General features: G+C 46.2%; 1 protein-coding gene across 2 annotated transcripts in view; it reads right to left on the minus strand.

Annotated features, from left to right (window-relative positions):
* The window catches only part of TRIO (trio Rho guanine nucleotide exchange factor), a 238,077-nt gene that overhangs the window by 142,805 nt on the left and 70,406 nt on the right, over positions 1-24,866 (minus strand). For both annotated transcript variants that reach the window (XM_040630542.1, XM_040630543.1), the window contains exons 9-10: positions 23,530-23,652; positions 10,300-10,491 (exon numbers count right to left, since the gene is read on the minus strand). In XM_040630542.1, the coding sequence (XP_040486476.1) occupies positions 10,300-10,491; positions 23,530-23,652 (315 nt within the window). The remainder of the gene's footprint in view (positions 1-10,299; positions 10,492-23,529; positions 23,653-24,866) is intronic.

Raw genomic sequence — 24,866 nt, forward strand, 5'->3', positions numbered from 1 at the left:
CACCACTCACAGGCTTTCTGCATGGGGACAGAGACATACAGGGGAGACATCGTTCTCCAGCCTCGCTGAGGTCACCCACTAACAAGCCCCGTGATGATGGTCTCACTGACAAGGCTTTTAAGGTAGCCACAATTATTTCTGCTGCACCAAGTCTGCCCTTGCTTTGTGGCCATTTGGCCATTTTCAAGACAGACAGCTCTCCATACAACAACGACTAGTTTTCAGGGTGCCTGAGTTCCGATGGGCAATCTTTCCAGATGTCAAACTGGGACATAAAAGTTCTTTTTTTTTTTATTATGTTAGTCACCATACAGTACATCCCTGGTTTTTGATGTAAAGTTCGATGATTCTCTCAGAGTTCATAGTCTCTCATGCTTCATTCCCCCTTCTGATTACCCCCCCTTTCTTTATCCCTTTCTTCCCCTACCGATCTTCCTAGTTCTTATAAGATAAGAGAAATCATATGATAATTGTCTTTCTCTGCTTGACTTATTTCACTTAGCATTATTTCCTCCAGTGCCGTGAGACATAAAAGTTCTGAATACATTAGTGGAGTCAGTTCAAAGACAGGACAACTGCACAGGCTGCTCCCCTACAGAAGGTGACACCAGGGATTACACCCACCCATCTGCTAGGCCTCAGGTACAACTGAGGTGACTGGTCTACCATTTCTCATGGTCACCACTATCAGCAAGTCTGATCCAACCACGGGTCTGGACTGGAAGTTACTTCCTTACTCACAACCAGGTATCATGAGTAATACCTTACTATCGAACACTTTCTTCTTGGCACCTTCCACTTGGGGAGCAGCATGGGAGGATAAAGACAGGGCTGGTCTTGTGATAACAGACTCCTTCAGCTGACATTTTTTCCCAGCCATTCAGCAGTCTGATTCTAGTGACTGTACTAACAGATTAGATTGTCCATATTTTCCTATTTTGTCTACAAATTAAATGTCAAATGCCTGGTCAAATGCTCACTAATTCCACTGCATGCCCTTCATTAAACCAGAAACCCAGTAAAAAATGAAATTAAGATAACATGTTGTAACCTGTTTGTTCATTTCTTCCTCCACTGGCGGTTTATAAACTCTGCTTAGGACTGAGCTTGCCCGAGTGCTGTGTGAACTCTGCCTCCTGCATCTCCAGCCCCCTGGCATGTCTCTCTGGCACTTCTTTAAAGATCGACAGACTCAACCATCAAGTTCTTTCACTACCCAAGGTCTAATTTGTCTTGCGATAGAGACTTGAACTCACTTAGAAAAGTCCTTCCTTATAAAACCTTCACTCATTTGGTCTTCCACTTCTTCTAAGTCTGAAAAGCGGCCTCCCTGATGAGACCAAGAAAGCAAAGCGAAAGTACATGAAGTCTACTTTCTACTCGTGTCCACAGACTTCACCAGCGTCAGGCAGAAAGCCCAGCCCTTCCTTGATCTTGGGGTTCTGAATTCTGGGCTTCAAAGAGAGGAAAACATCAATAAAACCAAAAAGCCCTTTCTTATCTAGAGCTTTCAAGCTTTCCTGACAAAACCCTTATATGTTGTTGGCGATCAACCTTTCTACCACTTATTCAGTAAGAACAATAATCAGAAACAAACGATACATGCCAGAAATGGACATGGATGATGTACTTCTCACAATTAACCAAAGACCTATCCCATTTGGTTTATGGAGCCAAGTATCAAAATAAAAAACTAAGAATATTAAAAATGCTCTATTAAATAAAAGTCTAATGAGTAAACCAGATTATGTATACATCCATTTTCAGCTGGGCATTTTAAGACCTAGAATATTGCACTGGCTTGACATTCTGTTCAAGTGCTTCCCCTTTCTATGACATTAATTGAGGCCAATGCCCAAACAACGACTTAAAGCAGACATCTGCTCCTCCACTGCGGGCTGACCCTTCAACAAGAAATTGTAAAATTTGGAGTCAGTGCCGTTATAGATTTTCAATCCCTGTTGTAATACTGAGTTACAAATAATGATAATACAGAACATTATTAATTTATTCACTTAATAATCATCTACTAAGTGACCAATACATGTCAGGTATGTTAGCGTCCACTGTAATTTTCTGCACTAACATCTAATTACTCTGTTGACATAAAAATTTTCTCTACCTGAAAATATTGGGCCAATATTAAGAAACAGAAAACTCATGAATTTAAACCAGTTTTAAAGTACTCTACAGAAAATATGTGTTTTACATGAAACTATTTGGATAAAAGGAACTTCTTTTTCAGATAGTAACATCTCTCTTTCCCCACGGGCCAACAAAAATGTTTTATGCATATTTATTTGGTTGGAAAAATAAAATCACTCATTTTGTAGCTTTGGCTGGTAACAAAAGTACTGAGTGGTGTGCACAAAGGAACACATGTCCATGAGTACAGATTCCTTGTAAGAGCTGACTCTGTCCTGACAGAGTGGGCCTGGGGACAGAGCAGAGCCAGGGACAGAGCAGGGCCAGGGACAGAGTGGGGCCGGGGATGAAACATGGCCAGGGACGGAGTGAGGCTGGGGACAGAGTGTGGCCGGGGACAGAGTGGGGCTGGGGACAGAGTGGGGCCGGGACAGAGCGGGCCTGGGGACAGAGCAGAACCAGGGATAGAGCGGGGCCAGGGACAGAGTGGGGCCGGGGACAGAGTGGGGCTGGGGACAGAGCAGAGCGGGGACAGAGAGTGGCCGGGGACAGAAGGTGGCCAGGGACAGAGGGTGGCCGGGGACAGAGCGGGGCCGGGGACAGAGGGTGGCCGGGGACAGAGCGTGGCTGGGGACAGAGGGTGGCTGGGGACAGAGCGGGGCCGGGACAGAGCAGGCCTGGGGACAGAGCGGGGCCGGGGACAGAGGGTGGCCGGGGACAGAGCGGGGCTGGGGACAGAGGGTGGCCGGGGACAGAGCGTGGCCGGGGACAGAGCGTGGCCGGGGACAGAGTGGGGCCGCGACAGAGCAGGCCTTGGGACAGAGTGGGGCCGGGGACAGAGCCGGCCTGGGGACAGAACATATTCTAGGAAGGCTTCATTCAACCTCTGATCCTAAACAATGGGGTCAGAGCAAGGTGCTTCTCAGAGCGAGGGCACCCCAAGTAGATGAGTGAAGAAGGATGAGTAAACAAAGATGAGTGAAGAAAAGATCAGATTACACCTGGGTACTTATACCTTTGCATAGCACATTTAAATTGGCCTCATTCTGTGTCCAAAAAGCTACAGATGGCGTGAGGAGGCGAGAAAGGCACATGTCCTGGCTGCTCCTACAAGACGGGTGCTATGGTTCGTTATTACACCTGGAGCTTTGCTCAGCTGAGCCACACGCCCTAGAACCTTAGTGTTCCTGTCCCATAGTTAGAAGCCAAGGTTCTCCAGAACAGTCTGCCCCAGGTCACTCAGCCAGTTCAGGGGACATGTTACACTTTGATATTCTTAATTATTTTAATAAAGATTATATTTTTACAGAAAGCTTGAATGACTAGATCTATTTAATATATATATTTTTTTTCACCTATGGGAAGACTGCCTATTCTTTTTTTTTTTAATACCAGACACCACAGACTATATGAAGACAAAGTGCTAAACCTGCTGACAGCAACCGAATGCCCAAAGCCAAACGTCACGTTCAGTCATGCAAGGGCTGACGACACCATAGATGGTTCTAAGCCCTTAGCTTCCTCTTGTTTTCTCTGGCTTGGGGCCATTTAATTGCTCATTTGTACCTACATCAGATTAATCAGAAGAATCGAATGTTTAATAGTGGAAGGAGAGAGTTCAGCTAGGGCACTGAATATTGAACATAAATTACTGAGATGAGATCATCTGAAGTAAACATCCTAAGATATGATGCACTGGGCCCTAACCTCTCCCGTTGACAAATGTATCACAGCGATCCCGGACTCTTGAGTAGTTACACAGCTAGAGCCCACTCCTCCACTGTTGATGGGAGTGTACATGATACACCATTCTGGAAAACAGCTTGGCAGTTTCTCTTAGAACATGAGCTTACCAGAGGACCCAGCAGTTGCACTCTTGGGCATTTACCCCAGAGAAATGAAAACTTCCATCCACATGTAAACCTGTGTGCGATGGTCCAGTGTCTCCCTTTGTAACAGCCAAAACCTGAAAATAACCCCACTGTCCTTTACTGGGTAAACAGCTAGCACACTAGGACATATGCATACCATGAAACACTACTCAGTAATGAAGAGGAAAGAACTACTGATGGATCTCAAGGAATTACTGTGGCGTAAAAAGGTTATAGAGCATGTGATCCCATTATGTAACATCTTTGAATAACAAACTACAGAGATGGAGAACAACAGATAAGTGGTTGCCAGGGGTTAGAGATGCAGTCGGGGTTGGGTGTGAACAGGAGGTGTATCAGGAGGGTGATGGCAACAAATCTGTAGGACTCTGTATGTTGAAAGTGGTGGTGGTAACGTGAATATACAGACGATAACAGTGCACAGAGCTGACCACACGCGTGCTCGCACACACGAGTGCATGCACACCTGTGACGCTGCTATAAGCTCTGTGGGGCACAGCAAAGTCACTTCCCGGCTTTCACAGTGCACTGTGGTTACACAAGACATGACACTGGGGGAGGCTGGGAGAAGGGGCACGTACCTCCTTGTCCATTTCTTTTTTGCCAACTTCCTGTGAACTGATAATTATTTTGAACTGAAAGCCAGAAAAGAATAAGATGGGAATATGCTTGCAGGTATCACATACGTATATATGTGGAGGTAGAAATGGGAAAGGAGGAATGTGTAAATCATTTTAGACGATACAGACACATGAGTCATCAGCAAAAGCACAGCTGAGAAGGCCAAATTGAAAGTGGGGGATCACCTTGTAGAGAACATAGCACAGGACGGTGGGATGGGGGGAGCTGGAGGGCTCTGAAGCTCCAGAGGCTGGGGGCACTCAGAGAGCTAACGTGTCCCATCCCCTGGACAGGCATGCGGGGGGGGGGGGGGGGCGCAGAGACAGGCCCTCTCTGAGAGGTCAGGAGGAGGGAGTGGGATCTGCGCGGTGACTGCCAGTGAGAACGAGAGTCCAGTTAGAGGGCAGCTGGTCGACGCAAGGAACAGCACACACCGTCAGACAATCTTCCTGAATGAGGTTAACCAGCAGATGCCCAATTCACTCTCCAGCTCCACCAGGAAAAGGAGAGAAAGGAAATCTGGGTCCTTTAAGCAGGGGGCTGACTGAGAAAGCACTGGGTCCACTTTCAACATAGTCCTGGAGCAAACTAGGTGAGGGCCAAAGGAGGGGTGGCCCCAAGAGCTCCATCCCCCAAGGAGCTACTGAGCGCCCGCTTCCTTGGAAACCCTCCCTGACCATGGTGACCACAGCACAGAGTCCGCGAGGGCTCTGGCCCTGCTCCCCCGGGGAGAGGGAGCACTAGCCCGAGCATAAAGAAAGAAGTCTGCTTGCTTAACTGTAGGCATAAAAATGAAGCCAGGCGGGTATGCTGTGACCCACAAAAAAAAAAAAAAAAAAAAAAAAAAAAGTCACCAGGTGGCTGGGAGGCCTTTATTTTTGACTTCCGAATAAAATGAAAGGTTCCTCTTTTCCCAAACATTACCCCAAACAAAAACTTGTCCCAGTTCAGTGTGGAAGTTTGCAGAAACAGAACCGAAAGGCTTCTTTACTTAAACCCAACGAGAGTCACAGCCCGATTCAAATGCGAATGGTCCTCCCTGGGAAACCAAGGCTTTCAGGAATCCAGCAAACAAAACCAACTCAAGGCCACTGAATCAAATCCAGAAATTAACTCTGGCCAAGAACACCGTACCACCACCTGGTTGCCTCAAATAACCCACAAACTTCAAAGGTAATTATCAATTAACTCAGGACCTAATTTTGAGAACAAAGGATGAAAGGATGAAAATAACGATGCTTGTGCTAGATTTGGAAACGGAAATATGTCCCTCTATCACTGAATCTCAGAAAGGTGAGCTAAAAATAGACATCATTTATTCCCCACGCTGACAGAGGCTATGCTGAGTCTGGAAGGCAGGCTAACTAGTGAGATACAAAGATAAGTGAGACACAGTTCTAGTCTGCAAGGAACTTCACATCCACCATGAAAAACAAATGACTGAAACACAGAACACACATGAAAGCCGAAGTATGTTTCTCCACCAGCTATTTGGCCTTGTCTGGGCATGTGACGGCTGCCGGGGAGACACTGGGAAGGGGTGAAGGAGTGAATAAGTGATTCAACAGTGGGAAAAAGCCTCGAAAGGAAAGGAAGGCAGGTAACACAGGACTAATAACAGGCGAGGTACGGTCAGAGTTGGTGTGAATAAAATGCTGAGAGATTGAGAGGTAGAAGACAAAATGCAGGAGGAGAAACCTTCTCTTAAAATGAAATCCAAATTCATGTTAGGCTAATCAACATTCTTTTCAAATACTACTTCAAAGACATGGTCATATGCAAATAATGAATCATGGAACACTACATCAAAAACTAATGAAGTACTACATGGTGACTAATAAAAAAATAAAATAAAAATAAAAACACTGTCAAAAGGAAAAAGGAGACTATCAGTCTTCCAGCCTTCTGAGGTAAAGCATCTCATGAATTGCTTCAGAGGGAAAAAAAAACAAAACAAAACAGAACCTGGAAGGGTCCCAGAATGCTTCCAAATCTGGGTTTAGGGATGAAACTGAAGCTAACACCTCTATCAACCATCTTCTGCATCTGACCTCAAGGTAGAAAATACTTCCTCTCTGCTCTCGTCACAGGAATGGGAATTCTATAGTCCATCCTCTGGGGTCAGGAGAGCAAGGAGTCCAGAGGTCTCGCTCAGAATCTAAGTGCTTGGTCGGACATAGCGTGTAACCACCAACCCCCTTCCAGGTGGGATTCTTAAGAAGCATTTCCAAGCTAGCCCTGAACCAACATCACCTTTAAAGTTGGTTGTTAATGAGATCACCTTTGATTATGTGCTCATCAGTGGGCCAGAAATTTACCGCGAAAAGGGGAGGGCCATTGCTGTGCTCTGGACCAAGTGAGAAACCAGCACGGCTGGGCACCCGGGGCTGAGGAAGTTAGCCTGCACGCCGCCAGGAGAGCCTGTGACAGTTAACTTCCAAAAAGCTTCGTGTATGTGCCTAACTGAAAAAGACAACCTGCTTTTTCTCTCTTCTTCTATGTAATTTTAAATTCTATGATCTGCTTGAGAAAGATTAATTCAGATAGCAGAGATCTTTTAGCAACTTTTCATCCCTCTGATGTTAAACTGTTTAGTAACTTCATGCAAACAGGTATTTCATTAGTAGGACTACCTCTCCTTGGCCCTTCTGTCACTTTTCATCTTGTTTTCAACTAAATTTGTTCTAAACGGATCTAAGTTTTCATTCAATAACCAGTTTCAAAACACGATGACTGAAGAAATCATTCCTCCCCACATAAAACCTACCAAATACCCCTGTGGGTCTTGGGGCATGATGAATGCAACACAGAGAAAGGAGACGGGGGAGAATTCTGGAGCTGGGCAGTAAAAAATGAATGTACTCAGACAGTGGCTGGGGCTAAAAATGAAATCCAAGCACAAGGCAGGGAAGAACCGGCAGCATTCCATGCCTGTGGGTGGCCCGCCTCCAGTGGCTGCGCTCCCAGCCACCCTGGCTGCAGGCACCCCCCAGCTGGCCACCGGGGGCACCCTTCCTCGGCCTCCCGTCACTGAAGAACCAAGTCAGGGTCAACATGCCAGTTTCTCTGCCACTGGGACAGTTTCTCCTATAAAAACGAAAGAATGAATGTACTGAAAATTCTCGAATTGTAACAGGGAACCACTTCACCTTTAAACCAGATTTGAGGTCTCCTTAGTCTACCAACTTCATAACTTCTGGAGGTTCCCATGGTCTAAGTCAATGAAAACAAAATATGTTTTCGCTATTTCATAAACTGCCAGGTCTAGTGACAAGACAGACTCTACTGCTTGAAAACTGGAATGTTCTTATTCTAAGATTTTTTTTTTTTTCTTAAAAATGCTACTGATGTTGTAAAAAACCAATGAACACAAACTGAGTCTCTGGGGGACAGCTTTTGTAAAATGCTTTCCTTCTAGCTTCCTTTAGTGTCTGCTTTTTGAAAACTGTAACCAAGTTGAAAAGGTGATGTAAATCATAACAACTGCTTCATGTAAAACGTCTTCTCTGTCCTGAAGGCAAGCTGAATCTTTACAAATCCTGCTAAAGAATATCACTAGGCATGTCACAGAGACAGATGTCAGATTGCCAACACGTGGCGGCAGTTCCTCTCTCTCCAGCAGCACAGGCCACCCGGCGCCCTGGCAGCCCCTACGGCCCTCGCCGGCCCCTGCGGCCCCCACCGGCGGTGCCTCCCTCGGAGGCAGCTGCTCAGAGCTCCTCGCTGCTGTCTGTCTGCCGCAGCTTAATGGGCAAAGGCACAATCTGCTTTGTCACACCATCACCTTCTCCCTCTCAGCTTGGGGGTTCAAATGCATAAGATAAAGAGAAGTTAACATATCCATACTGAGGAGAAAGAGGGAGAAACAACTACACCGCATGAGGACAAGTACTACAGCTGGTACATGTAAAGAAAGTTCCAGAAAGTGCGAGGGAAACCACTAACTCTGCCTGGGGAAGTGAAGGGAAGCAGTAAGTCCAAGTTTTGGGGCTGGCAGAGTGCCACAGGTTTGGGGACACTCTCCTGAGTATGAGGGGCTGCAGAAAAAGTGGAAGCTGGCCACGAGGATGAGGAGAGGTTTCAGGCCGGTGCCCCATATACACAGAGTCCCTGACGGTTCAAAGACAAGGCTACGGCCTGGTCGGATTCATATTTCTGGTGGCAGCGCTGCGGGAGACTGGGGGAAGAGCTGCCAGGGGCAGGAAGGCTAGCTGGTGGTTCCGGCTTGAGTGGAGCAGAGTGAAGAACTTACAGCCTGCCACATCTGTAACCAGAAATTCTTATGGACAAATGTAGCATTTGTACGTCTCCTCAGAAAAAACCCAGTTTCTCTGTAGACGCTGTGGACTTTTGTAGCTAGGGCACTATTAAGCACAGGCAAAGCAGCCAGCGGTGCTGGTTTTCTATTCTGACGGCCGCCCAGGCTCACAAAGTGCCCGCTTTTGCTGCAAGGGCTGCTCAGCAGAGGATGGCCGAGCTCACCAGCAGCCTGGCTGGAGCTGAAGCACAAGGTCTCGGGGCCTCCAGTTTGCCACACGGGCTCAGACAGTTTCAGAGTTAAGAGGGAAGTGTGCTCTTCTGGGAACCAAGCTTTCAAAAGTTACAAATGGCCTGGTTGAAGACTGACTGCCCAAAATCCCAGAACTGGCAGTGAAGTTCTTTCCTTCTGAACACGTCTATTGGTTCCTGATCTCTGATGCCCATCCCATGTTTCTCCGGCAGCCTTACTCTTTCTAGATCCTTCTTCCCAGCCTATGTCTATAAGCTTTCATATGTTCAATTCCAAATTACCTGGAGGGGCTCCTCAATTCCAACTTATAAAAAGCTGTGAAGTAGAGAATTTTTTCTTCCTTAGAAATAAGATGCAGTAAAAGTTGACATCCTTATTAGATTTGTAAGTCCTTTTTTTTTTTCTCAAGAGCTACAGGAGTTTCTTGAATTGTATTTTTATGTGATTTCTACTAAGAATAACACACACGAGAGCATAATTAGTACTTCCCCATTTTTCAGATATCGATTTACATTATCTCTTAGAATGAGGTAAGTGGATTAACAAGAGCATATCTATGACATTAGCATTAATATTATTATGGCCATGTTGGCTTTGGTAATTTAAATTTAATATTGCATAAACTTCACTTTTATCAGAATCTGAGAGTAGTCACACAGTCTGATAAAATCAGAACTCAACCATGACGTTGGCCACATGACAGACTAACACACAGAAAGGAAACCCAGCTCTGACCACAACATGCAGGTCATTTACTGACGCTAAATGGACATGCTCTGTTCTCTCTCCAAGTTAAAGGCAGCTCCTTCAGCCCGACATTTCCCTGCTCACCAGCTACTCCACACGTCTTGTCTGCCAGCCCAGCCCTCAGGGGTCCGCTCCTGCAGACACACAGGCTTCCAGCTCCCCTGGCAGAGGCACGGCTATGCTTGTGGGGCTAGAGGCTAGGAAGACCAGTGAGAAGCCTAGTGCACCCCCCTGTCCACGCCAGCCTGCTCAGTGCAAACGGGCTACACCTCATCGCTGGCCACCTCTGGTCCACTTTCTCATATCACAACCAGTCCACACTCTTCCCAAGGGGTCCACAGAGCCTTTCAGACCCACGCTCTGTTGTGTCTCCTGACGGCTTACCTCCTTGACGTGGCTATGAAAGGACACGGACATGTCCAACAGGATCTTGCGCTGCTCCACACGCCGAACAAAGTCTTGTATCCGGTCTTCAAGCTGATGGGCAGCCTGATAAATCTCTTCTGGGTCACATTCCCCGGTCTGAGCCAGCTGTTCTGCTGCTTCTAGTAATTTATCTGCGTTGGTATATGTGTTCTGTACAAGAGAAAATCCAGAAAAACAGAGGGTGAATTAAAAAACAAAACAAAAAAAACCCCGGCTGGGCACCTTAACAGACTGCAATGGAATCAGTTTGGGATATTCCTGATCATTTCTATAAATCCAACAGAAAAAAAGTGATGGGAAGAGATGACTCTAGCAGTTCAATATACCTCTATCAGCAGCTTTTCCCATTACTGTTCTAGATCATTCAACTCTGCACCTTGTGGCAAAGCCCTTCTGACTACAGCAGTGGTGGGGTATCTGTAGGCAGCTTCTGGCTGTCCCATGACTCACAGAGGACCTTCAGCTTCTTGCTGCTGCACGACCAGCACAAATGCCCACTTCACTTTCCCTTCTAGTCTTGTGACAGAATGCAGAGTTCCAGTTTTGTTTTTCAGTATGATGTATGATTTTATAATTCCCCAAGTGCAAGTGGAAAGATGAGGTTGCAAATACAAGCTGCTGTCTTCTTAACATGTTTCTGCTTATCGGTAATCCATGCTTATCTTTTTTCTACATAAGGGGACATATTTTTTGAGAAAAAGGAAATAACCATAAGCCTTTAAAGAGCTGAAAGTTATGTGTAAATAGGTATCAAAAATACTTTGAAAATTACTCCATTTTAATTCATGATAAATGAAAGGCTGCAAATGGTTCCACAGATAAAAGAGGTGTGTTAGAGACCTGACTCTGTTTGTGGAATTGCTGGAGAGAGGGCTGGCTGGTGGGGCCAGGAGCAGCAGAGACGGGAGGGAGGGCTTCGGCATAGTGCGAGAACAGAGGGAAGGCCTGCTGGGGAGGCCCACAGAGCAGGCTGCCGTCCCTCTGAGAAACAGGTGGAGTCCTTCATCCTTCTCCAACATGTGAGTCCCAAAGCTGAGCACACAGTGGGTGTCTCATCAGTGGCCCAGACTGTGGGGTGGTGCCCCGCAGAGAGCCTGAGCCTGAGGAAGGACGAGGGTGCTCCTGCAAGGGCAGCCTCCCACTGGGGAGACTGGTCACATCCAGGGACATCCATTTACTAAGCCAACAGGTAAAGGATAATGAGAGGCAGGGTCCTCACTTCAGAGAAGGGACTTACAAATATGGAAAAGGAGAAAAGTTGAGTTAACCCTGTGGCACTGGACTATAATTAGAGGTATGAGTGTGAACACATGGTTTTCACAGGTGTGTGAACATGCACGTTCGTACATACACACACACGTCCTCTCTCCCTCTGTCCCCTGAGAAGGCCCAGGAGCAGCTATGCCCCAACAGCAGTAAGCATGCTTAGCACCCAGATTTCTACCTGTAATCATCATTCTCCGCTACAAGGAACCAGGGCTCCTGGAGATACGGCTGACTCAAGGGGTGGGGGGACAAAGTACAAGATGAGGCTGAAACATCTTACTGTATCCAAAAGTAAGGAAATGCTCAAGGACAATGTGGGTAGGTCAGGACACAGAAAGCAGCTTGAGAAGGCTCCCACTGGCCAAATCAGGGACAATCTGAGAGTAAACAAAGATAGTAACAGAGTATAATCCACCAAATACAACAGGAAACCATGAGTACATACAGACATAAATAAATAAATAAAATTGGATGAGGAACAGGATATTTATAGAATTTCAAAGTAGCTCCCCACTAAGTGCTTAACAATTACAAAGTGGGGGGAGACTCATCTTACAATGGAGAAATGCGGCAGACACCACTTTAACCTAGAAATCAAAGGGAATACCATACATAGCGGGACGAATTAAAGTCAGGTGCCGATTGGTGGGAGGGCACACACATAACCGGAACCTACTCCTGACCAAACGTCAGACAGACCCGGAGCGAGGAGCATGCTCCAAAACAACAGGCTTGGAACCTTCCAAAGCGTCAGGTCACCAGAGCTTAGGAACCACCAAGGACGTGCTACAAACTCAAGGACCTCCGAGGCGTGACAACAACGCCACGGGGGCTTCTGCACGGGGTGCTTTCGCCGTGAAGGACATCGCGCGGTCCGGGGGCTGGAAGGTAAGCCCGCAGCAGCGCTCACTTCCTGATTTTGACAGGGGCACTGTGGGCGTGCAGCACAATGTCCCTTCCTGCTAGGAAATACAGACTAAAGTCAAGGGCTCAAGGGAGAGTTAAGTTCTTTGTGCTGTACTTCCAACTTCCCCGTAAGTTAAAAAAAAAAAAAAAAAGTACAGCAAGTGTAAATACGGCATGATAGGTATGAGATGGTCTCAGGAAGGATGGTCGTGATGCACGCGAACAGAGCGCCGGGCGCCCCAGGCGTCAGCGTGGGGGCAGAAGCCGTCCACCCCTGGGCACGCCGTAAGTGGAGGTGCACTGTCCGCAGAGAATTTAAAAGTGTCCATAAAAACCAACAAAAAGTCAGTCTATTCCTTCATCATCGCCACAGGCTGCACCCCGACCTCGAGCACTGACCGGCCCTGGTCTGATCCTCAGCACAGCCCCTCCCACAGCTAAGGAAACTGAGGCCTGCAGGGCAGTCGCTGGGCTGGAGGACAAGGTTGTCGGGAGGTGGGAGCAGGGCTCGGCCCGGGTCTGAGTGTGGAGCCTGTGCCTATGCCCCACCCCCGCCCCACACTGTCCTGTTCAGCTCGTGGGACTCCTGCACACGGGGTTTCAGGCAGCACAGCTCACGCGCGGCTGCGAGGCACACTCTCCGCCGTCTTGCCCTGCCAATCTGAACAACCGTTTTCAGGGGACTTTTCTTTTTGGTATTCTGCACTATTAACTGAGGATCTTTCAGAACTCTTTTCAGAAATAAGTGAAGACATGTCAAAGAATCCAATCCCTTAAAATACACTAATTATGGCCAAAGTTGGAAAATGCATCTATGTATGTTTTACATGGTCTTTGGAAACAATTACCTAGAATAATCTGAAAGTGCTGTCCATTTCCAATCTGACAGCAGAACTAACAGTGCAGGTCTGTATACTCGATGGGACGTACCTGGAAGCTAAATTAGAACAGTCTCTGCGCGTAGCAGAGACAGTGAAATGGCCCACTTCCAAAGGGCTTTGTGACAACAGAAGCACGTTTTCTAAACGTCCGCTCTCCATCCTGGGCACCTCTGGACCTCCATATCCCCCAGGTGCAGTCTGGCACCCTGCCAAGGAGGATGGCGACAAGAAGCCCTCCACACACAGATATGGAACCTCTCGGAGATCCCGGGTGCCGAGGAGGGAAGACTCTCACAGCAGAGGCCTCAGTTCCAAAACCAGTCACATCACCGACTTGGTGCCCCTGAACCGCAGGCTGGAGAGCATCTCGGCCTTATGGATGGATGAGGGGGGGAGCTAAACTAAGAATGAGAATTCGAATACTGTCCTGCCAAGGGAAAGGACTGGGGTGCTATTAACAACAATAAAAAGTAATGACAGAAACTCTTGGAACAGGAGCCTCAGGAGACATGACAGCTAAATGCAATGTGGCATCCTGGACGGGGTCCTGGAATGGGGGAAACTCAGGAAATCTGAATGAAGTAGGGCTTCAGTTTATAGTAATCCATCAGTGTCCGTTAACTCTAACAAATGTACCCTACTAAGAGTAATCGTAGGGGAAGCTGGGGGCGGGGTATGGGAACTCCCTGTATCATCTTCACAACTTTTCTGTAAATCTAAAACTGGTCTAAAAAATAAAGTTTCAAAGTATATGTGTTTATACAATTGACCCTTAAACAATACATTTGAACTGCACAGTCCATATATACGTGGATTTTTCTTTGATGAATACAGTATTGCAAATATACTTTATTTTATTAACATTTTTTCCCTCTAGCTCACTTTATTGTAAAAATACAATACATATGACATATAAAATACGATAATTGGCTGTTTATGTAATCAGTAAGGCTTTCGGTCAACAGTAGGCTAATAGATAAGCTTTTGCGGGAGTCCAAAATTATACCCAGATGTTTGAGGCCTGGCTGGCTCAATTGGTAGAGCGTGCAACCCTTGATCTTGGGATTGTTAAGGTGTGGGCCCCATGCTGGGTGTAGTAATCACACAGAAATAAAATCTTAAAAAAAGTTATATGTGGACTTTCAACTGTGGTGGGGGTGGTGTCAGTGTCCCTAATTCCCATGTTGTTCAAGGGTCAGCTACCTGTGTGTGTATGTGTATGCAATATACACACACACACACACATACACCTTTGGAATAATCCTTGAGTACTTTCCACAATTATCTCAGTTAGACTTTCCCTCCTGAGAGGCTGGTTCCTGGGCCCCCCGGTGCAGCGCCTGGGCACAGAGAGAGCTCTCCTTGGGAAGCTCAGCTATCAGCATCGAGGGCTCTTGCCACAGAGGCTCTGCATACATGGCCGACAAAGGGTCTCTGACCATCAGGGGCTCAGGCTGAGGTGACTCTTCTGGGGATGATGGCTTTATGGAGGAGACCCAGGCTTCCCCTCGCGGAGCCTCACCCAGGAAGCACACTCTGCCTCTCTGGGCAGAGGCACAAAAGAAGCTAAGAGAGCATCATGCTTTATGTAGCACACACACGTTTTTTTAAGAGCTAAATCCTATTTTCTTATTGTCACCACAGCCATGAAGTCGCTTACCTCTCATGTTTGCTAAGTAGATCGGCAGGTCATATTGCCTCCCAGCACTGAACATTTTGTTTCCAAAAGCTTTTCTACCTCTTTGCCAGCAGGGAAGGATATTTGAGGCATATGTGAGTTCGTTCCAAACGAACAAGTGCATTTTTTTAATTTTTGGAGACACTACACAATATTTACTTAGTCCTACCTCTCATTTTATACTTGGGAGAAAATGAGCCTGCACAACGGATTCCATGGCTTTCCCTGGGCCCTGAGGAGGGGCTGGTGGAGCCAGGGGCAGTATGTGGGGGTCTCTGAAACCGACGGCCTTCCTGTGAGCAGAGCCCACCCTGGATCCTTCTGCCACAGAAGATGATAGATTTCCACGTGCTGAGGAGCATACTGGTTATAAATGGTGACTCTGGAGCCCCTGGCCCGTGCCCCACAACAGCCTTACCACAAGGATGGTGAGGAAACAAGGCACAAAGGGGAAGTGACTTGTCCTAGTCAGTCAGGAGAGCTAGGATTGTTCAAACAACAAATGCCCAGGCCAGGGTTCCTCTTGCAAGGGAAAATTCAGTACTTATTTCTACTTAAGAGGAGGTGGTGTCAGGAGGCTGTTTTAGAGCCTGAAGATACCAGACTTCTCCTGCCTTTGGCCTGCCATCCCGTCCCCAAGGGCATCTCTCTGTGGGCCCAGTTCCTCATCTGAGAGGTGGGCCCACATTCCCTGTGAGGAAGATTAAAGGAGATACAAGAAAAGCCAGGCCCGGGTGGAGGCGGAACAGTTTCCTCTTCCTGGAGAAGTAAATTAAAATTGCCTAAGTGCTAGGACTCAGGAAACCGTGCAGGGCAGATCAGACCTTCCTTTCTCTACGGATCCTGAGCTGCTCTGGTCTGGGACCAACAGAAGATGGCCAGAGGCTACATTTAGATAGAATCTAGTGAAAAAGATAGGTTTTCTTGATCTTAGAAAACATAGGAGAGGAGGAGAACATAATTATTTCAAGGAATGATTACTTCTGTTCCATTTGTTTTGTTTAAAAAAACAACAGGCCGAAGTCTGCATATAGAAAGCTTTCAAGGTATTTTATACTAATGTAACATTAAAGAATGATGGGCCAGTACATCTACAATCTGTATTAAAAACCCCAGTGTCCTGAGGCGCCTGGGTGGCTCAGTCAGTTAAGTGTCTGCCTTTGGCACAGATCATGATCCCAGGGTCCCCCACATCGGGCTCCCGGCTCAGTGGGGAGTCTGCTTCCCCCTTTCCCCCACCCCTTGCTTGTGCTATCTCAAATAAATAAAATCTTAAAAAAAAAAACCAAAACCACACCCAGTATTTTGAATCATTTAAAAGGCCCATAAATTGCCAGGGATCATCTTTTCATCCACAAAGGGAAAGCACAGGACACAAGCCAGCCCCCCCCCACACACACAGGTGATACAGAGCTGAAACACGCTACAGCATGATAAAACTTGCAACACAAAGAGCAGACGTGACAAAATCTGTATGGTGCATACTTAGGTACAGCAAAATAGTGACTACTGACTGTCATCCGTAGGTGTTAGCATTTTACCGGAGAAATAATTTTTTGGGGGGAGGGAGTGGGGAAGGTTCCAGGCAGAGAATCAGCACTATGAGCACCCGCTGAGTGCCAGGCATAGTGTCTACGTAGTCTCGTCTCAGCTACCTGGCAAAGGTAGGAATTAGGTATCATTTTACAGCTAGGGAAACTGAGGCTTGGGGAGACGGAGGAACTTGCCCATGGTCATAAAAGCAGTGAAGGCATTAGGACATTTAAGAAGTGTCTGTGATAAGGGAAATTTGATATCTTGTAAGCACATGCCAACCCAAAGGAAATCCTTGATAGTAAACATTGGGCCAAAATTCTCCACTACTAATTTATTTAAAAAGACAAAACGCCACACCTTATATCAAAAAATGAACTTATTGCGAAATGGCAGCCTGTGCTAGAGAAGCAAGGATCTATTAACTGTGGCAAATCAGAAATTTAGGACATGCTGCGCACAAAGCCTCCACAAAGGAGGACAATGAGCTCAGGAGCGACCAGAGAACTGGAGAACAGGCCTGATTATCTTCTGCAAATCTTGCCCAAATGGAATGTCTCCTACTTTCCTAAATGCCACACTTCTTTATCCTGGAAGACAAGATAATTACATGGCACATATAAAAAGTTGTTGACAGAAACGGCTTCATGGAGAAGGCTGTCACAATACATTACATCTTGGGAAGGTGACGTGAATCTCAGGGGACAGGCAGACGGGAGAGAAGGCAGTGTAAGCACTCGCAGGATCCACGCCCGTGGGAAGATGCCACGCCAGAGATTTACTAATCGTATTCAAGAAATCTGTGCTCTCGAAACCAGCTTCTTCCTTGAACCAGAGTTTTGTGGGCTCTATTCTACTGGCTATTGTAATCATAGCTTTTTAAATCTAAAAAGGAATGTTAACTTGAATATTTACTTAGAAGGTAAAAGAGAAAATGCCTGCAAGGAGCATCTCCCCTGCCAACAGTCAGGTGCAGAAAGCTTCTGTGGGGAAGCCCATATTTCTTCCTTAAAGCTCATGCATGGAAATGGGACATGGTTGCACAGCCACGCCCTGTAATTCATCAGCCTGGATCCGTGCAACGAGAAACAGCTACTCACAATCACTGTACAGAATAAAGAAGGGATGGATGTGCAGGTTAGTAGAGAGGACGTTCTTGGCTCTGTGACACTGCATGCCACACGGATCCGAGTGCGTCCTGACATGGCGACCGTGGCGCTTGAAACAAAGCCCCAGGCCGGCGGCTCCTGCAAGAAGTCTCGCGCCCTGAAGAAGTTTCGCCAGGCTGCGCAACTCACTCCCACCAACTTAATCTGACGTCTCCTCAGGTTCCTCCTTCCCAGAACACCAGCATTGTTCTACACAATTAACCTATATTTAGTACATGTTAAATGAATCCAGCCGTAAGACTTTCACCACTTCCTTCTTGTATCTGTTACTTCATCATACGCCACAACTCGCTGTTTTGAAGAAGCTGATTGTAAGTGTATTAAATAAATAACTAATTCTAGATCTCTAAAGACAATTTTGAATTGATTTTACAAAGGACCCTTCAACATGCAACCCTAAGAAACAAACAACCTTAAGCAACAGCGAAAGGAATTTTCTTCTCCCTAAACCCCCAAATTTGTTTTACTTTTGTGAATATGTTTCAGAAAATGAAATACGGTTCCTGATTAAGCACTAACACTACCTCTGCTCCCATATTTAAGGGATCCTGTCCAAAAGATAACATCAATCTAAAATAGAAACTTGGTTCTCTGCCATGAGCACTTCTCCTGCGATTTGCTTTGCCAGAGAGCAGTCAAGGACGGGGGCGGGCAGCGGGAAAGGGTGGTGAAGGTCACTGCGCTGGGCCTCACTCGCTTGCGCTGCAGCAACACTGACGCTGTGTCCCTTGGGAAGAGCCAGAGAACTTCAGTGAAGGAGGCTACAAACAAGATGTAATCTTGCCTCGATACCAAGGCCGCTGTTTGTCCGGACCAAAGCTGCTGCACAAGGTTTTCAAAAGCCAGACTCCTTATGGAGCCGTCTTATAGTTAAGACCTCTTCTGGCTTAAAATACTATAAAAACAGTCTTGACGAAACAAGGCAGAGGGGCCAGAAGGAGAAGTCCACCCTATGTCTTCAGGTCTAACGCACCCTCCCTTCATTTTATCTGTGGCTGGTTCTCCTCACACAGGGCAGTCCTTCTACCTCCATGGCCTGGTGGTGCACTCCGAGGCAGAGCGAACTTTTAGAACTAGACTGAAATGGTTCACGGGGCGTTCTGTGCGATCTGAAATGTCCCTACACACATGGCCGACCATGCGCTAAACTCTAGACCTCCATTACCAACTACTTGGAGCCCAGCACATAACAGTTGTCACCACATATTTGTGGACAGGAAAGATCAGAGATTTTCACTCTACAGCGAGGGGAACGATGGAAGCGGCCGGGGCTCAGTTCACGGTCAGCGACGACGGACAGCCGAATGCCTACTCTGAGCCATGGCAACCGCAGCACACCTGCTGGCAGAATGCGCTTCCAAAGCCAACTGGTGGCTCAAAAATATAGAAGAATCAAGCGGCATTCTTCAAGAGAGGGGAGGGCCCATAAATATTGAGGGCCCGAAAGAAAAGAACAAAGGTATCCTGAAGATGCCAGGAACAGAGGTCATAATTGGAAGGCCCAGGTCATGCCAGTGGATGGAGGACAGCAGGAGCGATGGCTGGGGGACACGTGGGGCTGTGGTCATGTTCAGGGTGGAGCTTGGAGCCCACACCCATGGCGGGTGGCAATGGAGAGAGGACCCCAGAGAGGAGAGGCAGGCAGTGTGCACACAGCTCCCCAGCCTCCAGCCTTGCAGGCCACCTGGTGGTGTTGCTCAACAGTCCAACCTACCTGATGCCCCCATGATGGCTTCTAGTATTTTCTTCCTTCTGTCACCAAGCTGAATTTCACTAACTGCAGGTCTTTGCTTAGACATCAACTACTGCCAGGGAAAACCCTCTAACAGGTGGCCATGCTGACTCATAGGACTTGGTCTGGCTTACTGCCTACCCCCCACCCCCCGCCCAGTGCCCGTCAGAATGCCTGACGCATGGCCAGTATCTGAAAACCAGAGGGAGGGAAAGTGGATACAGAAGTCTGCAAAGTGAACGAAGTGTTTGTATTCAAGGCTTCTTTTGATGCACAGCTCAGATTGGGGGTTGAAGCACTTTTGGTGTAAGGGGAAGAGGGTTGGGCACCCCTTAGAATCCCAGGGACAAAGAGCAGAGATAAGAAAGGACTGGGACTCAGCTGAGTAGGGAGACGTGGGAGCAAACAAGTGCCTGCCTCTCTCTGAACCAGGGGTGAAGAGCAGACCACAGCTCAGGGTGCTACTTTGACCCCTGGCTTACCTTAGAAACCTGCGAGCAGAAATGTTTCCTACAGAGAAAGTCTTCTCAGTCTTGCTGCCCTCTGGGAACCTGTGTTGATGGCTTTGACGGTTGGCTTAGACCAGAGGAAATGAGTTTACCATGAAAAGATAGGGCATTAGTCATAGCAGAGATTTCCTTAATTTGGAATGCAAGGAACCACAGGAACTGGAGGGAGAAGGGTCGACGGGGTGCTGGACACATGAGGACATTCAGTAGACCATCATCCTCCCTACTGCAGGGAGCTCAGGAGGGCGTGGGAAGAGGCGAGGGCAGCCCAGCCTACCGTCACGGGGGACCATGCTACTTGAGAGGGCAGCCTCCATCTCCAGAGCCTAGCTGTTTGCAGTTCTGCCTCTTACTTTCTTCAGTGCCTCAAGTCTTGGCTCATATAACACAAATTTCATGTCCATCCCCAAACTGCATTGGCCACAGCAGTAGCTTATCACATGGAAAAAATGAAGGGGGAGATAAGAGCACATTTTCCACATTTCTTCTACAAGAGGAAGACAGAATATTTTCCAACAGGCATGAAGTAGGGACACCACACATAAAACAGACAAGAAAAATGCTCCAAAGATAGCATCCTGCTTGTGTCAAGGCTGCTGAACACACCATCTTTTCCTGCTCTTTTCTTGAGATCAGGAAAGCAGAAAGGCCGGGATTGTCTTTTTTACTTTGTATGTGAAGGCATGTAGACATCTACTCTGCATGTGAGGACGTGTAGAGAAGGCATGTAGACATCTACTCTGTACGTCAGGACGTGTAGAGAAGGCATTTTCACTGAACAAGACTTAAGTGTAGACTGTTTTGTTATCCCATAAGTCTGTCCCAGATTCAGTTCCCCACACTAGTGTGTACCTGAACCCTCTGTCATGTAGAATCCACGGACACACGGCCACGGTTTACTCCTCTCTCTCTTGACTTACAGATGAGGCCACATTGTTGGATGTCTACTGATACTCTTCCTTTTATAAGGGAAGAGCCTCTTTCTTTCTTTTTTTTTTTTTTTTAAAGATTTTTATTTATTTATTTGACACAGAGAGAGAGAGACAGCCAGCAAGGGAGGGAACACAAGCAGGGGGAGTGGGAGAGGAAGAAGCAGGCTCCCAGCAGAGAAGCCTGATGCGGGACTCGATCCCAGGACCCTGGGATCACGCCCTGAGCCTAAGGCAAACGCTTAACGACTGAGCCACCCAGGTGCCCCAGAACCTCTTCATTTCTAATAATGTTTTTATACTCTCCAACCTATTTGCTTAATATTAATATTCCTAATATTCGGTTTTCTTTTCATTAATATTTGCCTGGTGGATCTTTCTCTACTAGTTTACATATTTTCAAACTTCTTAGGTATTTATGTTTTAGGTGTGTTCCTGAAAATAATACATAGCATGATTTTTAAGAGATAATTAGAGAATCTTTTGCCTCTTTACAAGTAAAATCTATTTTGCCTTTATTGTAATTACTGATACTTATGAACAAATTACCACATCTTATTCTGTGATTTCTGTCATGATTTTTGTCTTTGTTTCTTTTGCTTCCACCTTACCCATTTCCATGAATTTTTATTCACCCAGTTTTCTGTGTTTCTTTTCCTGCTATGCTTGACACTTCGAAGCTATCCCTAGACTTTAAGTGGTCACTCCAAAGTGCTAATGTGCCCCTGAGTCTACGAGAGTCAGGTAAGCAGTACCTCCTCCAGCCTCAGAACTCACTTTCTCCCCCACGTTGAGTGCTCTGGTATTTCCGTGCTGTGCTCTTTTTAACTAACTCCAAATCTACCATCTGTGGTTTAAATGGTCAGTCCTTGGATTTACAAATATATTTACCAATTTCTATGCTCATTTTTGATCCCAGTCCTTTCTTTTCATACTTTCCTTTTTATTAACTAATTCATTTGATAAATATCTGCTGATCACTTAAATATGCCAGGCATTGTTCTAGGCGTCAGTGATAGAGAAGCAAAGAAAACAAAGTCCCTCTTCTTGCAGCATTCACATTATAGTGGCTGCTTCCATTATTCTGACTAAACCGTATGCCTTGGGGCACGTGGGTGGCACAGTCGGTTGAGCATCTGACTCCTGGTTTTGGCTCAGGTCATGATCTCAGGGCCATGAGATCGAGCCCCATGTCTGGCATGATCATGGATCATGGAGCCTGATTAAGATTCTTTTCCCTCCCCCTCTGCTCCTCCCCCCCACTCATGCATGTGCACTCTCTCTCTCTCTGAAATAAATAAATCTTCAAAAAAAATAAATGACATGCTTTCGTTCTTCTGGTAAGTATCTCGCTCAGTCTTGGTCTACATTTTATCCTCATCATTGAACGACAGTCCTGCTAGATCTGGAATTCCAGGTTCAGGGTTCATTTCCCTTAAGACTATTCTACCAACTTCCAGAATCCATGGTTCCTGGTGAGAAGTGGGCTTTTATTTTCTTTTTTTTTTTTTTTAAAGATTAATTTATTTTTTTTAGAGATAGAAAGTGAGTGGAGGGTAGGGGCAGAGGAAGAAGGAGAATCCCAAGCAGGCTCCCCACTGAGCTCGATCTCATGATCCCGAGATCATGACCTGATCTGAAACCATGAGTCGGAAGCTCAACCAAGGGTGCCAGCAAGGCGCCCCGAGAAGTCAACTGTCTTTCTAATAGTGCTTCTCACAGGGGCTGTTGGATCATTTCTCTCCTTGTTTTTAAGACTTTGACTTTGATGTCCCTCGGTTTTACAATAATGTGTTTCAGTTTGGATGTATCCTACTGGACAACTTCTTTTTAAAATAACTTTTCCCCTTCACCTCCTTATAACTTCCATATAATACGGAACGGACACACACACAGCGCCACGTTATTGTAATTTTCCCTTTGTTCACTCCACTTTCTTTCAAAACACAAAACAAAAAGCACATTTACCAAATAATAAGTTGTAGGAAGGCCTTGGCCTGAGTGCTTTCCAAGCGCTGCAGCCACACGCACACCTGACTTCCTCTCTAGAAGCCTTTCCTCTGCCTACTTTCCAGATAAGACAGTTAATCTTAGAAATGTGAAGAGACTTTTCCAAATGACACAGCTAGTGAGCATTATAGCCAATGCTTCAACTCCACACAGCCCGTGTCCTAAACACACTACACACCCTGCGTCCTGTTTCTAAGCACATGTATTTGAAAGAACTAGAAGAGGACAAGAAATGCTGGCCCATCATTACAGAAATGCAAGAAGAACCACTACTCTCTGATTATCCGTTGAAATCTCACAAATGAGGCAACAGGCATTGGTACAATAAATACGGCGAAAACATTCAGGGCATTTTTCTGGGTCAAGAACACCTTATTTTATGGTCCAGCCAACAGACGAAATCATCTTTCTGTGCAGGCAAGGACAGCCTCACTCTCCAATCTGAGCTTTACCTCCTCTGAATCACCTTTGAACATAGCTAGCCAAGAATCACCCATCTCAGATGTGGTTAAAACGAATTCAAAACCAACCACATAGGTATTTATGGGAAAAAATAGCGAAAGCCATGGTTTTACCTGTGCGACTTCTTCAAAATCTTCATGACGTTTCTGCAAAGCTCTGGCCCGATGCAGAGATTTCCCCACACCCGTATGTTTGCTCAGAAATGCTTCTCCATGGTTCTCAATCCAGTCCAGCACCTACAATAAAGTACAGGTATATATGCCATAAAAACAATGTTCTGCCTTGTTCGATGGCGAGGGCTACCCACTGATAGGGGCTGTGGTCAAAACTGTAACAAACAAGAAGCAAAGAAAGGAAAAAAACTGGAAGCAGCTGGACACTAATCTACCACGTCTGATCAGCTTCCCCAACGTGATTTTCAACAGCTCTTACCATAAAAGCATAAGTCTGTCTCTGTATAATCATTACGTGCAATAATGATTAAGTCTCATCTCATTTTATGCACAATGGAGCATCTAAAACTGAGTAGGTTTTGGGTAAGACAGTGGTTATCAAGCAGTTTAACTTAACATCTTTATAAAGCTCAAAGCTTCACAACTCAGGCAATTCAAGCTTAACCACAAAAGTTAATGTTTTTCTGTCTCTTCTTTAGAACACTGAAAACATATAAATAAAACCTAAGAAAACAAAACACTTAAATGCCTCCGTCCTGGTCTCTGAGGTAATTTATTCTGTAAACTACTAAGCTGTTGTGAAAGCTAAACATTCCATGAATTTAATTACTTAAAAGTTCTTGCAAGTTGACACCCACCACCTACAGAAAGGGAGCAGAAGTTAAGCACTGCGATCCGATGTTTCTAGGTTCAGAGTCGGTGCAGAGGAGTTCACTGGCTCTCGTACTTGAGAAACCACAGAAAACTGGCATTATCTAACAAAATATTTACACTACCATCAAATGTACACTTGGCTTCTTTCTGATGGGGAAAAGAGAACTAGCAAAAAATAAGTCAGTGACATCTTTTGCTATAAACTAAAACTTTACATACAAGGTATTTAAATATTCAAATACATTTGTTAACACACTGCTGAAGGCCACCTCTCATACTTCGCATTTAGTAACTAAGGTAACGATGCATATGGATCAAAACTATCTCAGACTGAAGAACCAACTGGGGCAGGAACAGCCAGGACAGTGGTCGAGGGGACAATCTGGAAGCAGACCAGGCATGGCACCCCACTAATGGCAAAATAAAAGGGGTCTTAACTTGGGATTCAGTGCTATGAAAAGGATCCCTTGCCCTTTGTTGCCTGCACTAGAGAGAGATCAGCTGTGCTGACAGAACTCTTAAAGAAAAAAAAAGAAAAGAAAAGACAGCTGGTAAGGGCCCGACGTCCAGGGTCTTGTTATCCATCGCTCCAAACCAGCGACCTTCAGAAGCCAAGGGTCTGA

Source organism: Ursus maritimus, unplaced genomic scaffold (assembly GCF_017311325.1).
Source record: "Ursus maritimus isolate PB19 unplaced genomic scaffold, ASM1731132v1 scaffold_15, whole genome shotgun sequence".
In the NCBI taxonomy this organism is placed as follows: domain Eukaryota; kingdom Metazoa; phylum Chordata; class Mammalia; order Carnivora; family Ursidae; genus Ursus; species Ursus maritimus.